Source organism: Podarcis erhardii (assembly GCF_964252035.2).
Source record: "Podarcis erhardii genome assembly, chromosome: 2".
Lineage (NCBI taxonomy): Eukaryota > Metazoa > Chordata > Lepidosauria > Squamata > Lacertidae > Podarcis > Podarcis erhardii.
Window position 1 is genome coordinate 123126662 of NC_138498.1, and position 24150 is coordinate 123150811.

At 45.4% G+C, this 24150-nt stretch overlaps 3 protein-coding genes across 4 annotated transcripts in view; all 3 read right to left on the reverse strand.

Annotated features, from left to right (window-relative positions):
- Positions 1-24150, reverse strand: part of LOC309337000 (vomeronasal type-2 receptor 26-like) — a 202872-nt gene that overhangs the window by 106960 nt on the left and 71762 nt on the right. The gene's annotated exons all lie outside the window — the stretch shown is intronic.
- On the reverse strand, positions 151-8335 carry LOC309337043 (uncharacterized protein). Of its 2 annotated transcripts, XM_081853695.1 has the most exons (4): positions 8208-8333; positions 6280-6352; positions 5205-5425; positions 151-3079 (listed from the first exon to the last, which is right to left on the reverse strand). In XM_081853695.1, exon 4 carries the CDS (start codon positions 2786-2788, stop codon positions 1610-1612), a length of 1179 nt encoding a protein of 392 aa, XP_081709821.1. In that variant the 5' UTR covers positions 2789-3079; positions 5205-5425; positions 6280-6352; positions 8208-8333; the 3' UTR covers positions 151-1609. The 2 variants fall into 2 exon arrangements, with proteins under 2 accessions (XP_081709821.1, XP_081709820.1); XM_081853694.1 differs by lacking the exon at positions 6280-6352 and having other exon boundaries at positions 8208-8335.
- LOC309336536 (uncharacterized protein) lies at positions 13554-24128 on the reverse strand. The gene is made up of 5 exons (XM_081852458.1): positions 23926-24128; positions 20749-20949; positions 20487-20613; positions 17827-17904; positions 13554-17457 (listed from the first exon to the last, which is right to left on the reverse strand). The coding sequence occupies exons 2-5, from the start codon at positions 20821-20823 to the stop codon at positions 14798-14800; spliced, it is 2940 nt and encodes a 979-aa protein (XP_081708584.1). The 5' UTR covers positions 20824-20949; positions 23926-24128; the 3' UTR covers positions 13554-14797.

Here is a 24150-nt window from a genome sequence, read left to right on the forward strand (position 1 = left end):
AGCAGGGCAGTCCAACCCCTCAGGCCAAGTGGGCCGCAAGAATACCTTGACACGGGACCCAGGGGCCACTCACCGAATTAGATTTAGGGATGTGCGTTTATACTCCCCCCTCCATATCAGCACAGAGAATATTTAGGGTTCAGGGAAGACTTGCAGTTTCGTCATTTTATTTAGCATGTTTCTTTACTTAAGCAAACACAATTCAAGATTACAAAGGAGAAAAAATGTAAGTTTATCAAACTGATACAGAAAATGCCACCTAGCAAATTAGCACAAAAGAAACAAATAATTCCCTAGGTGTAGGCCTGATTCTATCAACAAGAGAAAACAGAGTTTGGTGTCCCAAAAGGTGGCAATATCTATACCCCGTCTCCTCTCTGAAGAGGAAATTTTTACAACACACATTCAAAATGATTGGTCATCTTCACAATTGCCAGAGGGAAATATCTCTTTTAGACCAAAGGAAAGCTATCCGATTTGTAGGAGATCTGTACACATAAAAAGAAAGCAATCGTTCTATTATGAAGACTACACATACAGCTGTTTTCATCGAAACGTCCTTTACTTTTATAGTTGATGTGCTTAAGAGTAAAAGTTGGCACTCAGTAGATCTGGATTTCTACCAGGTCACATACTTCCTTTTCAGTCTAGACAGATTTAATTAATTGGCACATCGGTCCTTTGATTTGCTGAGCAGTTTGTTATAAAGATTTTCTTGTTGACAACAGAGAGACGCTTTGAGGCTTGGCTTGTGTTAAGAAAGGCCAGGGGGTTGGAACACACTGCTTCGCACTTCTGTCAAGGGAACTCCTGGGTTCTTCACCAGCTCTCTGAACACTGAACTGAATTACGCTGGAGAAAATGGGGTATTCTGGCTATGTGGTTTAGGCCTGCTCCTTTTTCTTTGTAGAAGTGGAAGAACACAGGACATCCACAACAGCACAACAAACCACTGGTGGGTATAGGTGTTTGTGGGTGTTTAAATGGCCCTTTTGTGATTTGGAAAGTTGTGAATGATTGACGCCATATCAGCAGATCAGGATAGCGATACGACTGCCCCGTAAACAAACCAGAATGAATTACCAATGACACCAGATTTAGACTAACCACCATGCTTCAACTGCGGATGAATGCAGTATAATCTGAATAAGCAAGATCTTTGTCTGGAAGAGACTATAGGCTTAATAAGGCCTGGACAGAAGCTTTAACCACAGAGTGATCAATTCTGCTGTCTCTCTCCTTATACGAGAGAGAGCAAGGGCCTCACTGTGACAGAACTTCCGCAGAAGTGGAAGGATCCATAACGGTCAAACCGATCATGGAATAAACTGGGCTCCCCCCGCCGGTTTATTACAATTTTTCAATAATACATATAGCAAAAATGTTAGTATGCATTGCTTATTCTGTAACTTTCTGTAATAAAACAAAATGAGACAAAAACAAAGGAAGAGGAAAAAGCAAGACATAACAGAAAAGAAGCTAAGAATCTGCAAGTGCATGGAGCTATATAACAGGTGACTGGACTGGATGACCTTTGGGGGAGCCGTCCAACACTACAATTCTCTGATTCTAGGGAGAGAGGAACTTTCCATTCGTGGGTCAATACATTTCATTCTAATTCAAGTTGTTGCAAATTCCATGCTATTTCATATGGCTGATCCACTGTATGGGTTCTTTGATGTGAAGTAAGTTTGCAGCTTGTACTGAAGCTCTTTCCACACTCAGCGCATGCACAGGGTTTCTCTCCCATGTTGTTTTTCTGATGTAAAGTAAGACTCCTACGAGAATTAAAACTCTTTCCACACTCCAGACATTTGTATGGTTTCTCCCCTGTGTGGGTTTTTTCATGTGAACTGAAGTTTGCCTTTCGACTGAAGCTCTTTCCACACTCCAAACACGTGTGTGGTTTCTCTTCTGTGTGGATTCTCTGATGTTTAGTGAGTGCTCCATTGTCCACGAAACCCTTTCCACACTCCAGACATTTGTGCGGCTTCTCCCGTTTATGGATTCTCTGATGTGAAGTAAGGTGCCCAGTTTGACTGAAGCGCTTTCCACACTCCATGCATTGATATGGTTTCTCTCCTGTGTGAATTCTTTGATGTGAAGTTAAGCGTCCATTTTGACTGAAGCTCTTTCCACATTCGTGGCATTCGTATGGTTTCTCCCCCGTGTGGGTTCTCTGATGTAAACGAAGGTGTCCACTCTGACTGAATCTCTTTCCACACTCTTTGCATTCATATGGTTTCTCCCCTGTGTGGGTTCTCTGATGTGAGGTTAGGAGGCCACTCTGACTGAACCTCTTTCCACATTCACGGCATTCGTATGGTTTCTCCCCCGTGTGGGTTCTCTGATGTAAAGTAAGGTGTCCACTCTGACTGAACCTCTTTCCGCACACTGTGCATATGTAGGGTTTTTCTCCTGTGTGGGTTCTTTCATGTGAAATAAGGTTTCCAATGTAACTGAAGCTCTTTCCACACTGCATGCATTCATACGGCTTCTCTCCCGTGTGGGTTCTTTGATGTAAATTAAGGTGTCCACTCTGACTGAAGCTCTTTCCACACTCTGTGCATGTATACGGTTTGTCTCCCGTGTGGGTTCTTTCATGTGTACTAAGGTTTCCCATGAAACTGAAGCTCTTTCCACACTGCATGCATTCATGCGGCTTCTCTCCTGTGCGGGTTCTGCTATGAGCATAAGTCCACAAGCATCTATATGATTTCATCCCTGTGTCAGCTATTTGATGTTCAGTAAGTGCTCCCTTAGCAAGCTCTTGCTGCACTCCTTGCATCTCCCCTGCTATAGGCTCTGCTATATTTATTTAACTTTGGTTTATTTTAGAATATTCCCCTTCCCCACCCCAGGACCCTTTCCCTTGCTTATTGTCCCTTTGTCATATTCCACTGGGATCAAGATTTCGTGGATATCAACAACATGGAAGGATTTCTCTCTCTGTGTCTCTGTCTCTCTGGTTTCCTTTGTGCCACAAATGTATCCTTGGATTTCTAGATGTCCTTTCTCTTCCTTCTTTCTGCTGACACCACATATGATTTCCTATAATTTTATTTGTCCTGCTTTTGGCCTGTTTGGGGAAATAAGAAATGAACATGAAAACCTGTTAGGTGTTCAAGCCTGCTACTCTTTATTTATCATCTCCAGAGTTCTCTCTCTTCCTCTTTCTATGCCCTGCTGAATAAATTGATTATGCTACTGTCTGAAGACAATAACATAAATTCCTTTCTGGTCCCTCTTGATGATAATAATAATAATAATAATAATAATAATAATTTTTTATTTATATCTCGCCCTCCCCAGCCGAAGCCGGGCTCAGGGCGGCTAACAACAATAAAAATAATACAACATTCTAAAATCATTTCATTATAAAATTAATTCAAATCAAATTGATGGCAACCATTGGGCTAGAGGTCTGTGAAGATTGCCAAAGGAGGGAGTCAGCCTGTGCCCTGGCCAAAGGCTTGGTGGATACCTCTCTTCATCTCCCAAGCACATCTCTCGCTTTCACATGTGTGGGTTTATGAGGAAATTTTTATCGGGAGGAAGGTAAGGGAGTAAAACTCTGAAGGGGTAGAACAGACTCACTTCTTAGGAGAAAAGAGAAGATTGTTATCTAAATTTCAGTGTTTTTAGCTGGGAATGTGGAGACTGTGTTTCATTCTGGGAGCATTGAATTTGACTTTCACAAGTGCCATCTGTGGGCATCAGATTAGTGAGCCCGAAATTAGGCATACACACAGCCTCTTGAGATCACCTGACGTTTTTAGTTTAGGACTGCTCTTCTATGTTTTTAAGGTACTCCCTGCTTTTGTCTTAGAGATGTCAACTTAGAAACTGTTATGTTCTCGGTTGCCTTGTGTTGCACACCTAATAATAATAATAATAATAATAATAATAATAATAATAATAATTTATTATTTATACCACGCCCATCTGGCTGAGTTTCCCCAGTCACTCTGGGCGGCTTCCAATCAAGTGTTAAAATCAATGCTGCAGTAAATATTAAAAGCTTCCCTAAACAGGGCTGCCTTCAGATGTCTTTTAAAGATAAGATAGCTACTTACTTCCTTCACATCTGAAGGGAGGGCGTTCCACAAGGCGGGCGCCACTACCGAGAAGGCCCTCTGTCTGGTTCCCTGTAACCTCACTTCTCGCAATGAGGGAACCACCAGTAGATAAACTGAAGTTAAAAATGCATACCTACAAATAAACAGACTCGTAATATATCTTATGGCCTTGTGCGTCCTGCACAAACATCTCTCCCCCGCACAAAAAGCAGGAGATGAGCTCAGATTTCAGCAACAGGGGCCGTTCTTCCTTGGAAAGCAAAAGCATAAATGCTATTCATGACATTCACGAGACCACATAACATAAAAGACCTACATTGGCTCCCAGTACGTTTCCGAGCACAATTCAAAGCGTTGGTGCTAACCTTAAAGCCCCAAGTGACCTTGGCCCAGTATACCTGAAGGAGCGTCTCCACCCCCATCGTTCTGCCCAGACACTGAGGTCCAGCTCCAACGGCCTTCTGGCGGATCCCTCCCTGCGAGAAGTGAGGTTGCAGGGAACCAGGCAGAGGGCCTTCTCAGTAGTAGTGCCCGCCTTGTGGAAACACCCTCCCATGAGATGTCAAGGGAATAAACAACTATCCGACTTTTAGAAGACACCTGAAGGCAGCTCTGTACAGGGAAGTTTTTAACGTTCGATGTTTTACAGTATTATACTTTTATATTTGTTGGAAGCTGCCCAGAGTGGCTGGGGAAGCCCAGTCAGATGGGCGAGGTATATATAATAAATTATTATTATTATTACGGCTGCAACAGAAATCTCAACCACACTCACGCCAAGGTTGCAGGTTCAATCCCCGTACGGGAGAGCTGCACGTTCTTGCATTGTAGGGGGTCAGACTGCATGATCCTCAGGGTCTCTTCCAACTGTACATTTCTACTATTCTAATTCATTGGATAACAAGTGTTGGGTTACTGTATGTGGGGCTCTATGTGGGGCTGCCTTGGTAAAGTGCTCAGAAACGTCAGCTGGCTCAAAAGAGCTGCAGTCAGATTGTTAAACAGGGCTGTTTATGGCGAGCATAAGAATCCCTTGTTACAACAACTCCACCGGCTAGCAGTCTGCCTCCAGGCACAATTCAAAGCAAGCTATCTTAATGATTGTATTCCCTCCTAAGAACCTACCTGGGTTTTGAGATCTGCAGTGGAGGCTCTTTTTCTCTGTCCCGCTACCCTCCCAGGAACAGGGCCTTCTCAGTGGCTGCTCCCCCACTTCAGAAGAAGCCAGAGAAGCTCTCTCCTTGCTGTCTTTCCACCGGCAGGCGAAGACTTTCTTGTCCCAACGGGCTTTTGGAAACTGACTGCTTTTCGCTGTTCTTATTTTATCCGTAAGCCGCCTTGGGTCTCTGTCAGGAGAAAAGGTGGGGTACAAATAAATATAACAACAACAACAACAGCCGCCTGGTAAGGTGGGCTGGTGTGAGAAAGGTTTAGCTGCCCCAACCACAACCCTAACCTTAAACCAACCCTAGCTGTCATACTGGCCCACCTTACAAAACTCTTGTGAGACTGTACTTCGAACCCTCAGCCAATAGTTTCTACTTTCTACCTTCGCTGTATTCTTTTCCGGACCCGTAGTTTTAGGCATGCCTCCTGAGGCACGTAAAAGTCGGCATGTCTTTTGCATCTGCAATTCTGCTGACAATTTAACAGGATGCAAATTTCATTTAAGAAGTAGTGAGGCCTGCTCTCTGTGTGTGTTTGTGTCAATGGTGTCTCCGAAACTTTTTGACACATTACTTGGGAAGACAGGCAAACTAATGCCAGTGTCCTAGAAGAAGCAAAGATCACCAGTGTCGAAGCAATGATTCTTCAACATCAACTTCATTGTACTGGTCATGTTGTGCAGACGCCTGATTATCGTCTTCCAAAGCAACTACAGTGGTACCTCGGGTTAAGAACTTAGTTCGTTTTGGAGGTTCCTTCTTAACCTGAAACTGTTCTTAACCTGAGGTACCACTTTACCTAATGGGGCCTTCTCAGGACACAAGGGAGAAACATGCTAAGAGGAAGGCATGTTTGGCAAATCCACACCGTGATCAACTCCCACCTGGAAACGTAAGTCCCCACTGTGGAAGGATGTGTGGATCCAGAATTGGCCTCCACAGTCACTTACAGACTCATTGTTAAAACCGTGTCTATGGAAAACAATCTTACTCACTTACGAGTGATCGCCAAAGAAGAAGAATTTGTGTGTTACCGGAGAGGGTGGTAGTGGCAGCCCCAGAAGAGAAGGACCCTTCAACTCAGCACCATTCAGCCTGGAGCCAGTCCTGCAAGAGAAGCCCAGCTGTTCCCTCCATCAAACACCTGGAGAAGCTCCTTTGAAACTCCAGGTGAGAAGGGAAGCAAATATTTTTTATTTCCTCCAGACTTTTTAACAAGGCCACTGACAGCCTGGTTCTCAGGACGCCAGTCAGTTTCAAATGCCACCACCACCCTTTGCTTAGCACAAGGGTAGGCAAACTAAGGCACGGGGGCCCAATGCTGCCCAAACGCCTTCTCAGTCTGGCCCACAGATGGTCCAGGAATCAGTGTGTTTTTACATGAGTAGAATGTGTGCTTTTATTTAAAATGCATCTATGGGTTATTTGTGGGGTACAGGAATTCATTCATTCCCCTCTCCAAAAAAATATAGTCCGGCCCCCCCACAAGGTCTGAGGGACAGTGGACTGGCCCCCTGCTGAAAAAGTTTGCTGAGCCCTGGCTTAGCAGGAAGGAAGCCAAACAGGCCCCTTTATTTTATTTATCTATATTATTTCTGTTGGGTCTCTGGACCGTAATAAAGATTGATTGATTGGTTTTATTTATTTTATTTTTTCGGGTCAAGGAAAAAAGCAAGGAGCAGTTCACCTAATATGACAACAACACAGCTGAAAACAAAGCAACCAAATATCCAAAAGAAACTAGACCACATGATTAGCTTTGAATGCTTTTCTTAGCTTTTACTCTCCTTCCCCAGAGGTTTTTAAGCAGAGGTTGGATGGCCGTATGTCATGGAGGCTTTAGATGAGTTCCCTGCACTGCAGGGGGTTGGACTAGATGACTCGTGGGGTCCCTTCCAGTGTTTGTGCCGACCTTTAAAGCCCTAATCGGCCTCAGTCCAGTATACCTAAAGGAGCGTCTCCACCCCCATCATTCTCCCCAGATACTGAGGTCCAGTGCTGAGGGCCTTCTGGTGGTTCCCTCACTACGAGAAGCCAAGTTACAGGGAACTAGGCAGAGGGCCTTCTCGGTAGTGGCACCTTCCCTGTGGAACGCCCTCCCACCAGATGTCAAAGAAATGTCAAATAAAAACAACAACAACAACTTCTCTCTCCACTTATACCCAGCTTTTGCAATGCTTCAATCTGGGACTGGGTAAAAGGCGGGTCCAGCTGATTTTAAACGGATCCTCATGTGATTTTTTTTTCATTCAAATTAAATAAAACCACCATGATACTGTAGACCATGTCTTAGTCAGTAAGGTGCTGATTACTAGCACTTTTAGAAGACATCTGAAAGCAGCCTTTTTTAGGGAAGCTTTTAACGTGTAACAGACCACTGTATTTTAATACTCTGTTGGAAGACGCCCAGAGTGGCTGGGGAAACCCAGCCAGATTTGCGGGGTATAAATAACAAATTCTATTGTATTCTAATTCTATTCTAAGATTCTATGATTCCATAACATGAAAGAATCAGAGCCCCTCCAACTTTCCCCACCACGCCATATTCTCTGCATTGAGGGGGCCCCCCCATAGGACTGTTGGAAGGGAACCAGCGCTGGCTGCAACTGGATAAGCCTGGATTCTTTGAGGTGGGGGTCCCTCCGTCCCTCTTTTTTTGTGGGGAAGGGGAGGCAGGAGGAGTCCCGCTCCTGCTCCATCCATCCCACTCGGGCAAGGCTGTTTTCTCTGCATCCAGGCTCTTACTTCCACCCCCCCCCCCCCGTACACCCCATGTCGTCTGGGATCTGGGATTTGGGGGCCGGGGGGGGGGCTTCAAAGGATTTCGTGCAACGGAGAAGCATGCAGCCGCCTGGCCTCCACTTTGCAGCTCCCTTGCATGGATTAGCACCCCCCCCCGACCCTTCCTTTCCCATTCCAAAAAATAAAAATAGAATTATCTCTCCCCTCTGCCCCCTTTTACCTGTTTGACCTCTCCAGGCATCAGCCTCCTCCCCCATCGCCGAGAAGACGATTTCCTTCCCTGCAAAAAAAGAAAAAGGGAGGGACTGAGACCCCCCCCACTCCTCCCCTTTGCAAAAAAAAAAAAAAAAACTCCTGCCCCTCTAGGAATCCCAAAATTCCTGGCCGGAAACCGCCTCTCGCCACTCAATCGCCTCTTTCCACGCATTTCAAGTGCGTTGTAGAGCAAACCCCTATGACTCCTGCCTGCGTTCGAGTGGGAACCGGAAGTGATGGGGTGCGCACACACACACACGAGCATGCAAACATCCACAGACACAGAGTGGGGGACGAAGGGCCGAAAAGAGCTGAGATTTAAGGGGATTTTGGGGCCACGGTGTCGCCAGGAAGCCGTGGATCCGTGATTTTTGTGGTGCATGCTGTGCCCATGGCTATGATGTTTGATCTGATGGTGACTTCGGGCTGATCTAGTGCAAAAATCATGAGGACCCGTGTTTTTTTAACCATGCTTTTTGCGCCATTGTGGCCCCACTAAACAGTGAATGTGTGATTCTTTTGATGCTGCCTACAGACTAAGACATGGTCTGCAGGGATGCAGGTGGCGCTGTGGGTTAAACCACAGAGCAAAGGACTTGCTGATCAGAAGGTTGGCGGTTCGAATCCCTGCAACTGGGTGAGCTCCTGTTGCTCGGTCCCTGCTCCTGCCAACCTAGCAGTTCAAAAGCACGTCAAAGTGCAAGTAGATAAATAGGTACCGCTCTGGCGGGAAGGTAAACGATGTTCTCGTGCGCTGCTCTGGTTTGCCAGAAGCGGCTTAGTCATGCTGGCCACATGACCCGGAAGCTGTCTGCAGACAAACGCTGGCTCCCTCGGCCACTAAAGCCACGACTGGACCTAATGGTCCCTTTACCTTTACCTTACTCACTAATTACAGATAGGTAGCCGTGTTGGTCTGCCATAGTCAAAACAAAACAAATTCCTTCCAGTAGCACCTTAAAGACCAACTAAGTCAGTTCTTGGTATGAGCTTTCGTGTGCATGCACACTTCTTCAGATACACTGAAACAGAAGTTTCCAGACCCTTCTATATAGTGAGAAGGTGGGGAGGGGTATTACTCAGAAGGGTGGTGGGAATGGGTGATTGGCAGATAGCTGTGATGAGCCTGTTGACGACTCTTAACGACTGCAATAGGTCTTACAGGAAAAAGCAAGGGGTGAAAAGGTGAAAAATGGCTTTGTCATGTATAATGAGATAAGAATCCAAGGTCTTTGTTCAGACCAGGTTTTTCCATGGTTTTGAGTTTGGTGATAAGTTCCATGGTTTTGAGTTTGGTGATAAGTTTACAACTTATCACCAAACTCAAAACCATGGAAAAACCTGGTCTGAACAAAGACCTTGGATTCTTATCTCATTATACATGACAAAGCCATTTTTCACCTTTTCACCCCTTGCTTTTTCCTGTAAGACCTATTGCAGTCGTTAAGAGTCGTCAACAGGCTCATCACAGCTATCTGCCAATCACCCATTCCCACCACCCTTCTGAGTAATACCCCTCCCCACCTTCTCACTATATAGAAGGGTCTGGAAACTTCTGTTTCAGTGTATCTGAAGAAGTGTGCATGCACACGAAAGCTCATACCTAGAACTGACTTAGTTGGTCTTTAAGGTGCTACTGGAAGGAATTTGTTTTGTTCTTACTCACTAAGACATAGTCTACAGTATCATGGTGGTTTTATTTAATTTGAATGAAAAAAATCACATGAATTCATGAGGATCCGTTTAAAATCAGCTGGATCCACTTTTTACCCAGTCCCAGATTGAAGCATTGCAAAAGCTGGGTATAAGTGGAGAGAGAAGTTGTTGTTTTTATTATATCGCCCTATACCTGCAAGTCTAGAAACTAGAACTCATGTACCTCCAAGGAATCTGAATGTTGGAAGATGGAAGACAAGTCCTCCTTCACAAGGCGTATAATCAAACTATGATGCTTGCTCTTGCATGAAGCAGGGATGGCCACCAAATTGGGTGGCTTTTAAAGATGATTTAGACAAATTCGCTGAAGTAGCCTTAAATGTTACCTGGGGACAGTGGGGGCAGAAAAGCCTGTCTCTACCTAGTCCAGTGGTTCCCAACTTTTTCTGGCCGTGCCCCACCTCCCCCCAGGTGTCCACCCCCATCGTTCTACCCAGACACTGAGGTCCAGTACTGAGGGCCTTCTGGCGGTTCCCTCACTGCGAGAAGCCAAGTTACAGGGAACCAGGCAGAAGGCCTTCTTGGTAGTGGTGCCCTCCCTGTGGAACGCCCTCCCACCAGATGTCAAAGAGAACGACAACTACCAGACTTTTAGAAGACATCTGAAGGCAGCCCTGTTTAGGGAAGCTTTTAATGTTTGATGCATTACTGCATTTTAATATTTTTTGGGAAGCCGCCCAGATTGGCTGGGAAAGCCCAGCCAGATGGGCGGGGTATAAATAAATTATTATTATTATTATTATTATTATTAAGCATCTCTAAAATCCTAATGCCTCCTCCCCCCTGTGACATATAATCCTTATTATTCAAAAAGTGAACTCCTATTCACATGGAGGAAGCCAAAAGGTTAATAACTCATTCTCCAATTGCCCCCATGTGGGGCGTGTGCCCCACGTTGGGAACCACGGGTCTAGACTCTGGAACAAGGGAAGAAAAAAATGCTGACAAGGTCTTTTGTCTTAGAAAACAAAGTGGCATTTTCCACCCTGTTCCTACCATCTGGACTTTTCTGGATCTTATCTACTGGATTCCAAATTCATCTCTCAACTATCCCCTAAGCTAAGCCCACAGGAAACTGTCTTTCCACTTTTTCTTGGTGTTTTCATTTTGTTTTCTTTCCTCGTTTCTTAAATGCCTAGGTTCAGTATGCACTAGAGGTATCGTGGTGTCAAAGCTGATGTCCTCAGAGGCGATAGCAAGACTCTTGTGCATAGACCTTGTTAATCCTTAGCTACACCCTGGGTCTCTCTTTATTCTAGGTCAAGACAGCATGAATCCTATTCACAATTTAATAATCATCTTCTTCTATGGCGATTTCTCGTAGCCAAGTGAGACAGCCTTCATCCTTGTCATCAATAAGATGAAGAGGTCTTTGATTCCAGTGGCCTTCATTTCACCTTGGAGGGATTTAGATTTTTAAGTAATCTAGTGATTATAGTCATGACGGAAGCCTGCCTTCCTGTCCGATGAATGCGGGTGGCTGCTACTGCTAGATGACAGGGAAAGTTCAGAGAACATAGTAGACCAGCATGACACCCCCAATAAAAACAGCCAGAGTCCTATTTTGTAAAATGCAATGCTGCTTTCTGGCTTAATTTCAACACCCATAGGCCCTCCCCCATCATCCTTGCCCATGCTGAGGTGGTTTGGGGGCTCCAGCTGCTCTCAGGGGTGGGATCAAATATTGGGCTCACCTTTCCTCTCCCTATCAAGGCTGCTTCCTCTGCACCAAGTCCCCCCCCCCACTCCACTGGCATACTACCCTCTCTACCGCCAGGGAGGACTAGAGTGGCAACAGAAATAACAGCAAAAGTGTTTTCCCTCTTTAGGAACCAAAATTTCGTGCTTTTGCCAACAGAGAACTGACAGTTTCTTCCGCTTGGTGTCTGGGCGGGGGGGGGGGGGGCACCCTGTGAATTTTGCTCCTCCCACTGTCTCTCCAGTAGGGCCTGTTTTTCTCCTAATAATTTGATGAGGATGCCCTCCACCTCCAATATTGCCTGTCCCCCTCCTTTAATAAACAACAACAGAAAGAACAACAAAAACGTTTTGCTTCTCTAGGAACTAAAGTTTTGTGCTTTTGCCATCAGAGAACTGAATATTTCTCCTCCTTGGTGCTGGGCAGGGGTGGGGTGGGGGGGACCTGTGAATTTTGCTCCCTGCCCACTCAGTGGCGCTGTGGGTTAAACCACAGAGCCTAGGACTTGCCAATCAGAAGGTTGGCGGTTTGAATCCCCCATGACGGGGTGAGCTCCTGTTGCTCAGTCCCTGCTCCTGCCAACCTAGCAGTTCGAAAGCACGTCAAAGTGCAAGTAGATAAATAGGTACCGCTCCGGCGGGAAGGTAAACTGCGTTTCCATGAGCTGCTCTGGTTCGCCAGAAGCAGCTTAGTCATGCTGGCCACTTGACCTGAAAGCTGTACGCCGGCTCCCTCGGCCAATAAAGTGAGATGAGTGCCGCAACCCCAGTCGATCACGACTGGACCTAATGGTCAGGGGTCCCTTTACCTTTTACCACTCTCTCTCTCCAGTCATCCTCATCCTGTTTGGGGCCTTTCGGAAACCAGGTGGGTATATTGGTTCAGGTACCTCCTCTTATACCAAGCTCAGAGTGACCTTATCTCTGCAATTATTGCAGCTCCCAGATGAAATTCCCAGTTTCATGGCTGGTGATGTGTTGTGTGACCCATTACAGCTTATGCAGTCAGCTGATATAGACATCTAGGTGTTGGCTGAGGGGGTAAACTGGTCGACTGGAGACCCAGATAACCATCTGAAGCAGAAATCATGTTTGGGGAAATTATTTTTTAAAAATCACCAGCATAATAAAAGTGAATGCAATTCATTTTATTTAAGGTGCAATAATCTACCATTCTTTTAAAAACAACACTATACAACGCACTGATTAAATAAACACTTTGGGAGAAAGAAGTTGTGAAATTCAATCTATGAAAGCATCTGGTAAAGTGGGCATTACCTGCAAGCTATAATCTAGCTCAGGGGATTAAAATTACTGTATTTTTCGCTCTATATGACTCACTTTTTCTCTCCTAAAAAGTAAGGGGAAATGTGTGTGCGTCTTATGGAGCGAATGCAGGCTGTGCAGCTATCCCAGAAGCCAGAACAGCAAGAGGGATCGCTGCTTTCACTGTGCAGCGATCCCTCTTGCTGTTCTGGATTCTTAGATTCAGAATATTTTTTTTCTTGTTTTCCTCCTCCAAAAACTAGGTGTGTCTTGTGGTCTGGTGCGTTTTATAGAGCGAAAAATACGGTAACTATGAATTTAACCATAGCTAAGTACATGCATTCACCCAGCTCAATTCTACCCCTCCTGTAATCTAATGCTTCTATATTCCCGGAGCGACATCTTAATTTAACAGAAGCTGCCAACAGAGGTTAATCCCAGGGAACAATATCCTCTGGTCTTGGAGACAGGTTAGACCCAAGGTCAAACTGGTGTCCAGGATAAACATCACGGAAAACGCAAGATACAAAATTAATAAAATACTGAAGTCTGAACCACACTTCAGAATAAATAAAAGGAAATGATTTATAATGAGCTGGAAAAACTGTCGAAGATAACTTTTGTTAAAAAAAAAACCCCAGAAGCTTTTCTATTAAGAATAACTGGTTTAGTAGTACCCAAAGAACAGGGGGGAAAAGTTTATGTAAGCCTACTACGGCTGTTCAAATGATATATGCCAAGAGATGGAAAGAAGAAGCAGTTCCCACCACAGAGGATTGGCAACAAAAATTGATGGAGTATGCAGGAGCTTACTGAAAGAATAAGAAATCAAGAAGGAAGATGCTTTAGTATAGAATTTATGGACTATTTGAAGGATCATTGTAAACAATGTAAAATCATTGCCAGGACTGGTATAAAAACGTGCAGTGAGAGAAAGTTAAATAGAATATAAAATAAAAAGTTCGTAAAAAGATTTGAATTGGATATGCAGTAGTAAAAGAGATAACATAAGTAACTGCAGAAAGGGAGGGGAGAGGGTTCATATTAAGATATGGTGTTTTAAATTGATTATGTAATTTCTTTGTTAAAATATCTGTAAAAGAATAAAATGAAAAATGAAATGAAAAAATAAAGAATATTAAAAAAAATTACTTATAACAACTAATTCATTTCCCAAGAAAAACTTCATTTTTTCTTTGGGCAACTCACGATGATCCGAGAGCTTTTTCAGGGTAGCCTCTGGTGGACCAGAGCTAATGGTCATGTCCATTGTCAGCCTTCCATCCCACTATGGGCCATGGCGGCACGGCTGGGCCAAAGCATACTCTCTACACAGCATCCGGTGAAGGAGACCCTAGGCAATACATGTCCAGCTGCCCCAAAGTTCTTGTTTCTACACTGTAGTTTCATGCCTCTCTTGGTTCTTCCATGTACAGTAAGGTTTCCTGCTCCCATTGCAGCTCTTTTCCTCTTCCATTCACTTAGAGGGTTTCTCCATGGTGTGGGTTTTGTGGTGTGATTTGAGACTTCCCATATCATGGTTCCTTCCACACTCACAAATTTCTCCCCAGCATGGGTTTTGGATAGAAGTTAAGGCTTCCACTATGTCTGAAACTCTTTTGATGTGCCAGACATTTAAAGAGTTTCTCCCCGGTTGGATTGGACGATGGGATCTGAGGCTTAGAGAGATTCTTTCCACATGCCGTGCATTTAAATGGCTTCTATCCTATGTGGGTTCTTTGATGCTTAGTAAGGTCACCTCTCCCAGCTGAAGTTCTTTCCACACTCCATGTGTAAATGTGGCTCCCCAGTGTGGATTATTTGATGTAAAATAAGAGGGTAAGAACAAGTGAACCTCTTTCAATACTCCATACATTAATGTGAATTCTCCACTGTGTGGGTTCTTTGATGTAAAGTAAGATTACTCCTCTGACTGAAGCACTTTCCACATTCCATACATTTAAATGGTTTCTCCCCACTGTGGGTCCTTTGATGTAAAGTAAGATTACTCTTCTGACTGAAGCATTTTCCACACTCCATACATGTAAATGGTTTTTCGCCTGTGTGGATTTTCTGATGTAAAGTAAGTTTACTCCTCTGAGTGAAGCATTTTCCACACTCCATGCACTTAAATGGTTTGTCCCCTGTGTGGATTCTTTGATGTAAAGTGAGTTTACTTCTCTGACTGAAGTTCTTTCCACATTCCATGCATTTAAAGGGTTTCTCTCCCGTGTGGATTCTTTGATGTAAAGTAAGTCTATTTCCCTGACTGAAGCTCTTTCCGCACTCCATGCATTTAAAGGGTTTCTCCCCTGTGTGCATTCTTCGATGCACAGTAAGGTCACAAGTCCTACGAAAGTTCTTCCCACACTCCATGCATTTAAACGGTTTCTCCCCTGTGTGGATTCTCTGATGTGATTTGAGGCTTCCCCTATCACATAAGTTCTTTCCACACTCCATACATTTGTAGGGTGTTTCCCCTGTATGGGTTCTTTGATGCACAGTAAGGTCACTAGTCCTACGGAAGCTCTTTCCACACGCTCTGCATTGAAATGGTTTCTCCCCTGTGTGGATTCTTTGATGCACAGTAAGGGCACTACTCCTAGGGAACCTCTTGCCACATGCCATGCATTTAAATGGCTTCTCCCCAGTGTGGATTCTTTGATGTGATTTCAGGCTCCCCCTATCACAGAAGCTCTTTCCACACTCCATGCATTTATATGGTGTCTCTCCTCTATGGGTTCTTTGATGCAAAGTAAGATAGTAATTGCGACTGAAGCTCTTCCCACACTCCATACATTTAAATGGTTTCTCCCCTGTGTGGGTTCTTTGATGTGCAGTAAGGCTTTTGCTCTGGCTAAAGGTCATTCCACATTCCATACATTTCAGTAGTTTCTCACTAGTATGGATTCTGTCATGCACAGTAAGGTTATGCCTTGAACCGAAACTCTTTCCACACACCATACATCTGTGAGGTTTTGCTCCTGTATGGGTTCTCTGATGTGAAGCAAGGTTTCCACTCTGACTAAAACTCTTTCCACACTCCATACATTTAAATGGTTTCTCCCCTGTGTGGGTTATTTGATGTGCAGTAAGTCTTCCCTTCTGGCTAAATCCCTTTCCACACTCCATACATTTAAATGGCTTCTCCCCAGTATGGGTTCTTTGATGTGCGATAAGGCTTCCTTTCTGGCAAAAGCTCTTTCCACACTCCATACATTTAAATGGTTTATCCGCTGTGTGGGTGATTTGATGTGCAATAAGTCTTCCGCTCTGACTGAAACCCTTTCCACACTGCATGCATTTAAATGGTTTCTCTCCTGTGTGGGTTTGTTGATGGAATCTAAGGTTTCCACTTGTGCTGAAACTCTTTCCACACTCTACGCATGCATATGGTTTGTTCCCTGTGTGTGTACTTTGATGTACATTAAGATACCCACTGCTACTGAAACACTTTCCACACTCCATACATTTAAATGGTTTCTCCCCGGTGTGCGTTCTTTGATGCTGAGTAAGATCACCTTTCCCACAAAAGCTCTTTCCACACTCCATACATTTAAATGGTTTCTCCCCTGTGTGGATTCTTTGATGTGCAGTAAGGTTTCCACTCTGGGTAAAGCTCTTTCCACACTCGATACATGTGTAAGGTTTCTCTCCTGTATGGGTTCTTCGATGTGAATAAAGGTAACCTCTCCAACTAAAGCACTTTCCACATTCCTTGCATTTAAATGGTTTCTCCACTGTGTGAGTTGTGTAATGTAACTTAAGGCTTCCACCATGTCTGAAACTCTTTCCGCACACTATACATTTAAACGGTTTCTCCCCCGTGTGGGTTCTTTGATGTAAAGAAAGGGTATTCTTATGAGTGAAGTTCTTTCCACACTCCACGCAGTTGAACGGTTTCTCCCCTGTGTGGGTTCTTTGATGTAAAGTAAGGGTGTTCCTATGAGTGAAGCTCTTTCCACACTCCTTGCATTTATATGGCTTCTTCCCTGTGTGGGTTTTTAGATGCTTAGTAAGGTTACTAATGCCACTGAAGTTCTTTCCACACTCGCTGCATTTAAATGGCTTCTCCCCTGTGTGCGTTGTTTGATGCTGAGTTAGAGTTCCACTGCGACTGAAGCTCTTTCCACACTCTAGGCATTTGAACGGTTTCTCCCCTGTGTGAGTTCTTTGATGTTGAGTAAGAGTTTTACTATGACTGAAGCTCTTTCCACACTTCAAACATTTCAGTGGTTTCTCTTCTGCGTGGATGTTGTAACCTACATTAAATTGAGTTGGGTGACTATATAGTTTGCTGCGTTCTGGACATGCTTTCCCAGTGTTCCCTGTGTGATCTTCCTGTGAACTCAGGGATACATGGACATTGATGTCCTCAGTAGCCGAGGATTTAATTCCCCCACTCTTCAACATGTTTCCTACATGCTTTTGGGGGGCTCCTTGATCTACAAAAGTCTCTTTCCATGCTTCTTGCTCTACATTTTCTGATGACACCATGGATGGCTCCCCGTTATTCTTCCTGTTTTGCCCATTACCTTTTCGGAGGGGAAGGAGAAAAAGAAAAGGTCATTCAAATTGCAAGGTAGAAGCAGACACTATGAATCGGGCCCATTTCTCTGCTACTCTGATTTTACCATTTTCAAGCATCTTCCCCTTCTCTTTTCCACGCCCAGCTGAATCTGAGATTAGCAAGGGATATGTGTCATGTAGTGAGGGGGGCACAGTCCCAAGGACTAGCTGGAGAAGCTCTGGGGTCCACATTCGTCCTTGTGGGTTATTCCAAGAGCCCTACATGGGCCAAGTAGATGCGGACAAGAACCCGGAAGCAAGACATAAAGGCAACAGACCTCTCCTTCCTCTCTTCCCAGAAGAAAAAGAACCCCAGAACACAACTAAGTACCTACCTGCTGAGGTCTCCCCTTCTTTGAGATCCTGGAGAAATGGATCGTGTCCTTCTTCCCAACAGGAACGGAGGTCTGATTCTTTCAAGGAAAGAGACAATGTTAGACACCTGTGGTCACAAAATATCCAACCATTTCTAATTGATCCGTATCCACGAGTTCAAAGCCAAGGAAAGGGATTATGCATTGAGAGGCTATAAATATGCACCACATGACTAGGAGGGGCCTGTGTGGTCCCTGCTATTACAAAGTGTGGGTTTATAATGTATTGTGTATTTACCCAGTAACATTATGCCCATAAGAAGTTCACACGCACAAAAAGAATAAAGGAAAACTGGTTAATTACTTGAAATGCAAGTGTAAATGGTTGATACCAGGGAAATGCAACATGGTTTGACTTCAGAAGACAAAACTTCCCCCAAATGAGGAGGCTGGTAAAAAGGAAGTTGGTAAATCATTCCACTTGATTTTATACTGTAGATCAGCAAAGGTACCAGGACAGCAAAGAAGACACCGGGGTGGTTAATCAGCAGAGACAGAGAAGCAGCGAGAGACTAGAAGGTTTCCTTCGAAAAACTGAAATCTTGTCCAAATGAAGAGAACAAAAAGGAACACAAACTGTGGCAAGAAAAGGTGCCAACAGACAGAAAGGGGTGCTAGAAAAGACACCGTGGAACACATTGCTAGAAAGATACCAAAGCCAACGACAAGAAGTGATTTAAATATGATTTAAGTTATTCAAATATCACTAGCAGTAAACTGGAAGGACAGATCCTGAAGCTGAGGCTCCAAGACTTTGGCCACCTCATGAGAAGAGAAGACTCCCTGGAAAAGACCCTGATGTTGGGAAAGATGGAGGGCACAAGGAGAAGGGGACGACAGAGGACGAGATGGTTGGACAGTGTTCTTGAAGATACCAGCATGAGTTTGACCAAACTGCGGGAGGCAGTGGAAGACAGGAGTGCCTGGCATGCTCTGGTCCAGGGGCTCACGAAGAGTCGGACACGACTAAATGACTAAACAACAACAGCAGGAAACTGTCTAGGGAGGCATCTGGAAACTTGGGTGGCAAGAGAGTCAAAGGAGTTGTAAAGGAAGAAAAGGAGATTGCAGAGAAGCTGAACAAATTATATCACAACAGAGGATATAGGGCAAATTCCAGGACCTGAATTAACTTTTGCAGGAGACAAAAGTCTAGAGAAGTAAAGCGGATAGTGAGATATGAAGTTCTGGGCCTAATAAAATAAAACTCAAGGGGTGGTCAGCTGTCTTTGTCATGGCAATGTCTGTGGCAGTGTTGCACCGCTGGAAGATAAAGGTACTGCCCATTTTAGCTGTCAGCTGAGAGTGTTCTGAGCAGTTAATACCCTGCTCAGTGCTAGATGAGAAGCTTACGCACATGGCCAACATGCAACGGCTTGGAATTTCTGTGGCGGATTCATTTACCATGTATTATTCTCTCCTGGACCTTGCTATCTGATTTTTCATCAGAGCACCTCATCAGCTCAGAGATTAATGGGGCTCCTTATTTTTCTCTGAACAACACTTCAAAATAGATGTCAACATAGTCAAATGAATGTATCACACTTTTTTTTAATAAAACATTAATAAATTTAATAATAATAAATTTATATTTATACCCCGCCCTCTCCGGCTGGGCTCAGGGTGGCTAACACCGAAGATAAATTGCAATAAAATGTAATAGCAAAAACAAAAACAAACAACAACAACCAAACAATTAAAATGCAGCCTCATTTTAGTTGTTGTTGTTGTTGTTTAGTCGTGTCCGACTCTTCGTGACCCCATGGACCAGAGCACGCCAGGCACTTCTGTCTTCCACTGCCTCCCGCAGTTTGGTCAAACTCATTTTAGTAGTAGCCCATAAATCAAGACCATAAAGGGAGGAAACATCTGATATTCACCCGAGCCAGCTATCCATGCTGGTCCTACATGGGCCAGCAAAAAAGCCAAGGGAAAATTTATATACCAAATCCCATACAAGGGGTCAGAGTGAGTCTAAGCCGAAGGCCAGGCAGAACAGCTCCGTCTTGCAGGCCCTGCGGAAAGATGTCAAATCTCTTGTGACAGAGCATTCCACCATGTCGGGGTCAGTGCTAAAAAGGCCCTGGCCCTAGTTGAGACCAATCTACACTCAAATGTAATTAAAAATAATGTTTTAAAAGTAAAAACAAATAAATAAAATAGATCACTGGATCCAGTGGGCATCCATTCCAAGAGCTGACGAAGAACTTAAATTGCTGATCTTGCATCAAGAAATGTAACTTGTCCCTTCACCAGCCTCCGTACCCGACGACCAGGATAGCTCAGTTGGTTAGAGCATGGAGCTGAAAATGATAACGGGAAGCTTGCAGGTTTGATCCCTGCACGGAACAGGTGCGTATTCCTGCATTACAATGCTTCTCAATGCCTGTTGCTGGAAACCACAGGAGGGGAAAAGTTTCTGTTGTGCTCCCATCCTGCTTGTAGGTTTCCCACAGGCATCCGTTGGCCGCTATGAAAACAGGATGCTGGCCAAATGGACCACTGCACCGGCCTGATCCAACAGGCTGTTCTTATGCTCTTCCTACACTGCATGATTAAATGGCCCAAAGAGCAAATTCACGCCTCCAACAGCCAAGAGGAATAAAAAAATGCACCCTTACCTAGAGAGGCCACCATCTCATAATTCTCCTCCATGACTTCCTTGTGCAGAGCTCTTTGGCCAGGATCCAGCAGAGCCCACTCCTCCTCCGTGAAAAACACAGCCACCTCCTCAAAGGTCAAGAGGGCCTGGAAGAAGAAGAAGAAGAGGAAGAAAACAGAGCTTCTCTTAGATCCCCATCATCCCCACTCAACACAGAGGGAGGCTGGGTGGTCCCATCAGTGCCTCTTCCCTCCTCCCTGCTCCCGTTGCTCTTTCCCTACCTGAGGAAGCTGCCTGGCTCCTCTTTCCACTCCACCTCTGAGAAGAGGCCGTTCAGAGGGGGTCTCGGAGGCCATTGCGTTGCCAGTGGAAACGACAGAGGAGGAGGAGGCGGAAACTGGGCCACTTCTGGGACTCTCGCAGCTGTTGCAACGATGCACTTCAATGCAGGGAGCAGCTCTGAAGTGGTGCCATTGCAGGGTCTGCAGGAGAGAGAAACAGGGAACATGTCGTCCTGTGTACAGGAGGTTTATAGTATTATAAGCTGTCTCAGCCCTTAGGGGACATTCAGCGTATGTTCATCCAGATACACAAGTTAGTAAAGTTTTAGGATCAAATTCAAAAACTAATAAAGAAAGGTTATTCTTAATTATTATTATTATTAATAATAATAATAATACTCTGTCCATCTGGCTGGGTTTCCTCAGCCACTCTGGGCAGCTTACAGCACATAAAAACAGTAAAACATTAGACATTAAAAATTTCTCTAAACAGGGCTGCGTTCAGATGTCTTCTAAAAGTCGGATACAGTCATACTTCATGTTACATTTGCTTTATGTTACGTTATTTCAGGTTACGTCTCGCGGTGACCCGAAAGCACCGTAAAGGGTTACTTCCAGGTTTCACTGCTCGCGCATGTGCGTAAGTGCTAAATCGCACTTCGTGCATAAGCGCCAAATCATGACCCGCGCGTGCGCAGACACGCCACTGCAGCTTGCGCTCTTTTCATGTTGCGGACGGGCCTCCAGAATGGATCCCGTTCGCAACCAGAGGTACCATTTGTAGTTGTTACTTCCCTTGACATCTGATGGGAGGGTGTTCCACAGGGCAGGTGCCATTACCAAGAAGGCCCTCTGCCTGGTTCCCTGTAACCTCATTTCTCGCAGGGAACCAGCAGAAGACCCTCAGCGCTGAACGATGGGGGTGGAGACGCTCCTTCAGGTCTACAAGGCTGTTTAGGGCTTTAAAGGTCAGCACCAACACTTTGAATTGTGCTCGGAAACATACTGGGAGCCAATGTAGGTCTTTCACGACCGGTGTTATATGGTCTCAGTGGCCACTCCCATTCACCAGTCTAGTTGCCACATTCGGTGAGATGGTAGATAGCCACCCTGGACACAGATTTTGACCTGCACCTCCACGGAAAGCTGTGAGTCCAAAATAACCCCAAGGCTGCACATCTGGTCCTTCAGGGGCATGGTTACCCCATTCAGGACCAGGGAGTCTCCCACACCTGCCCACCCCCATCCCCCACAAACAGTACACCGGTCTTGTCAGGATTCAACCTCAATCTGTTTGCCGCCATCCATCCTCCAACCTCTTCCAGACACTCATATATCTATAGACCTCACTTTTCGTTTCCTCCAAACAGCCATCTGGCAAACCATTTCCTGACCTTTGCAATAATTTCTAATAAAGAAAAAAAAGCAACCTTGTAAATTATTGCCCATCTCTGGTTGGAAGAAAACTGATATCCGGAGGGAACCAGGTTGCAGAAGCGCCATACAAGCTGGTGTGTGAGGTGGGATGCTTGAGAGCACTCTCAGGTCAAACTAGGACTGGGCGAAGGAGATACGAAGTTTGGTGATGTTGGAACCCTAGGCCAAAATCCTCTCCATCGCTGCCCTGAGTCCTTGCTGACGGCTTTTACATGGCCGGAAAGGATCCTTTGAATGAATATACAGTGGTACCTTGGGTTACAGACGCTTCAGGTTACAGACTCCACTAACCCAGAAAATAATACCTCGGGTAAAGAACTTTGCTTCAGGATGTTTCCACCTAAACATTAGGAATGTTAGGATGTTTCCACCTAAACATTAGGAATGTTAGGATGTTTCCACCTAAACATTAGGAAGAACTTCCTGACAGTAAGAGCTGTTCGACAGTGGAATTTGCTGCCAAGGAGTGTGGTGGAGTCTCCTTCTTTGGAGGTCTTTAAGCAGAGGCTTGACAACCATATGTCAGGAGTGCTCTGATGGTGTTTCCTGCTTGGCAGGGGGTTGGACTCGATGGCCCTTGGGGTCTCTTCCAACTCTAGGATTCTATGATTCTAGGATGAGAACAGAAATTCTGCTCCTGCGGTGCGGCAGCAGCGGGAGGCCCCATTAGCTAAAGTGGTGCTTCAGGTTAAGAACATTTTCAGGTTAAGAACGGACCTCCGGAACGAATTAAGTACGTAACCAGAGGTACCACTGTACCTACTGGACAAAGCTCAGTCACATCCCTAGCTCCACCCACTTTTGTCTCTGGCCCCGCCCACAAATGGAAGTGGCCCCTGGAAGGCTGCTAAGGGAGTGAATGTGGCCCTCTGGCTGAAGAACGCCCCCCTCTCCTGTTCCAACCACTACATTTTGCTCTGCTTATCATCCTGGCCCACCTTACAGGGTTGTTGTGTGAGCACTGCCCAAGTGGTGGGCTTTTGAACCCCTTTAACGCTAAGAGGTTTTCCCCTGTCAGTCTGGATGTTTTTAAGCTGGCAGCCCCAGCTGAGAAAAAACCCTCAGCATCCCTGAGCTGAGCCAATCCTGCAAGAGAGTCCAGATTCCACACACACACAGAGAGGCTTTGATCTCCCCCTCCAGCAAACTCCCAAGAGGGTATCTGGAGAATATCCCCTTTTTGGAAAGAAAAAGCATCAAAACCTGCTGGTGGTGGTGGTGGAGATGCACGTTCTTCCCCTGGTGAGCTGGACAGGGGGCATTTATTTGATTCATCCAGCCATGAGATTATTCAGAAGGCTTTTAAGTCCCTAAACCATTTCATATCCCTGCACCAAATGCAAGGACCAAATGCAAGTCTCAGAATCCATTCCTCTGTTGGGTTAAGATAGACAGATAGATAGATGATAAATAGGAGGAGCAGGCAAACCCCACTTTGCACAATCAATCACATGACACGGCTCACACGCACCCCCCCCCCCCATTTGAATGGCAATGCCCATCCACTTGGGTTAGTGGTAGCGGTCCCCTCAAATATTTTATGGGGGTAATCGAAGGGACCCCCCCCCCCAGGACCTGGCTCCTCTGGATGGGGTGGAGAGATCCAGGGAGGGTGGCCTGGATCAACGTCCCAGGGGGAGAGGGGCGCTCCTTCCTATTTTTCTCCCATTCACGCCCCCCCAAAACCCTTCCCCCTCCCCACCCCCCAGCAATGCAAAATTACCCCCAAACGTGTTGCACCTCTTTCCCTTCTTCCTGCTCCTCTCCAGGCCTGCTCCTCTTCCGGGGAAAGCGGGTTAAGACCCCTCCCCGCCTCTCGAGTAGCCGGAGGTCATTGAGCCAGAGAGAAGGGTGAAGATCTCCCTCTCCTTGCGAGCAAAAACCGGTGGCGCCACCCCTGTCTGCTCCCACCAAGCTGGGAGGGGCGGCTCTACATTCGTAGCTCTATGGGCCGCCGCGTTCGAA

Coding starts and splice junctions, on each gene's coding strand:
- LOC309337043 (XM_081853694.1), bottom strand. CDS start 2,788: ATGCAAGGAGTGCAGCAAGAGCTTGCTAAGGGAGCACTTACTGAACAT.
- LOC309336536 (XM_081852458.1), bottom strand. CDS start 20,823: ATGGCCTCCGAGACCCCCTCTGAACGGCCTCTTCTCAGAGGTGGAGTG. Junction 20,614..20,748: donor GAGCCAGGCAGCTTCCTCAG/GTAGGGAAAGAG, acceptor TTCTTCTTCCAG/GCCCTCTTGACCTTTGAGGA. Junction 17,905..20,486: donor TGAGATGGTGGCCTCTCTAG/GTAAGGGTGCAT, acceptor TTTCCTTGAAAG/AATCAGACCTCCGTTCCTGT.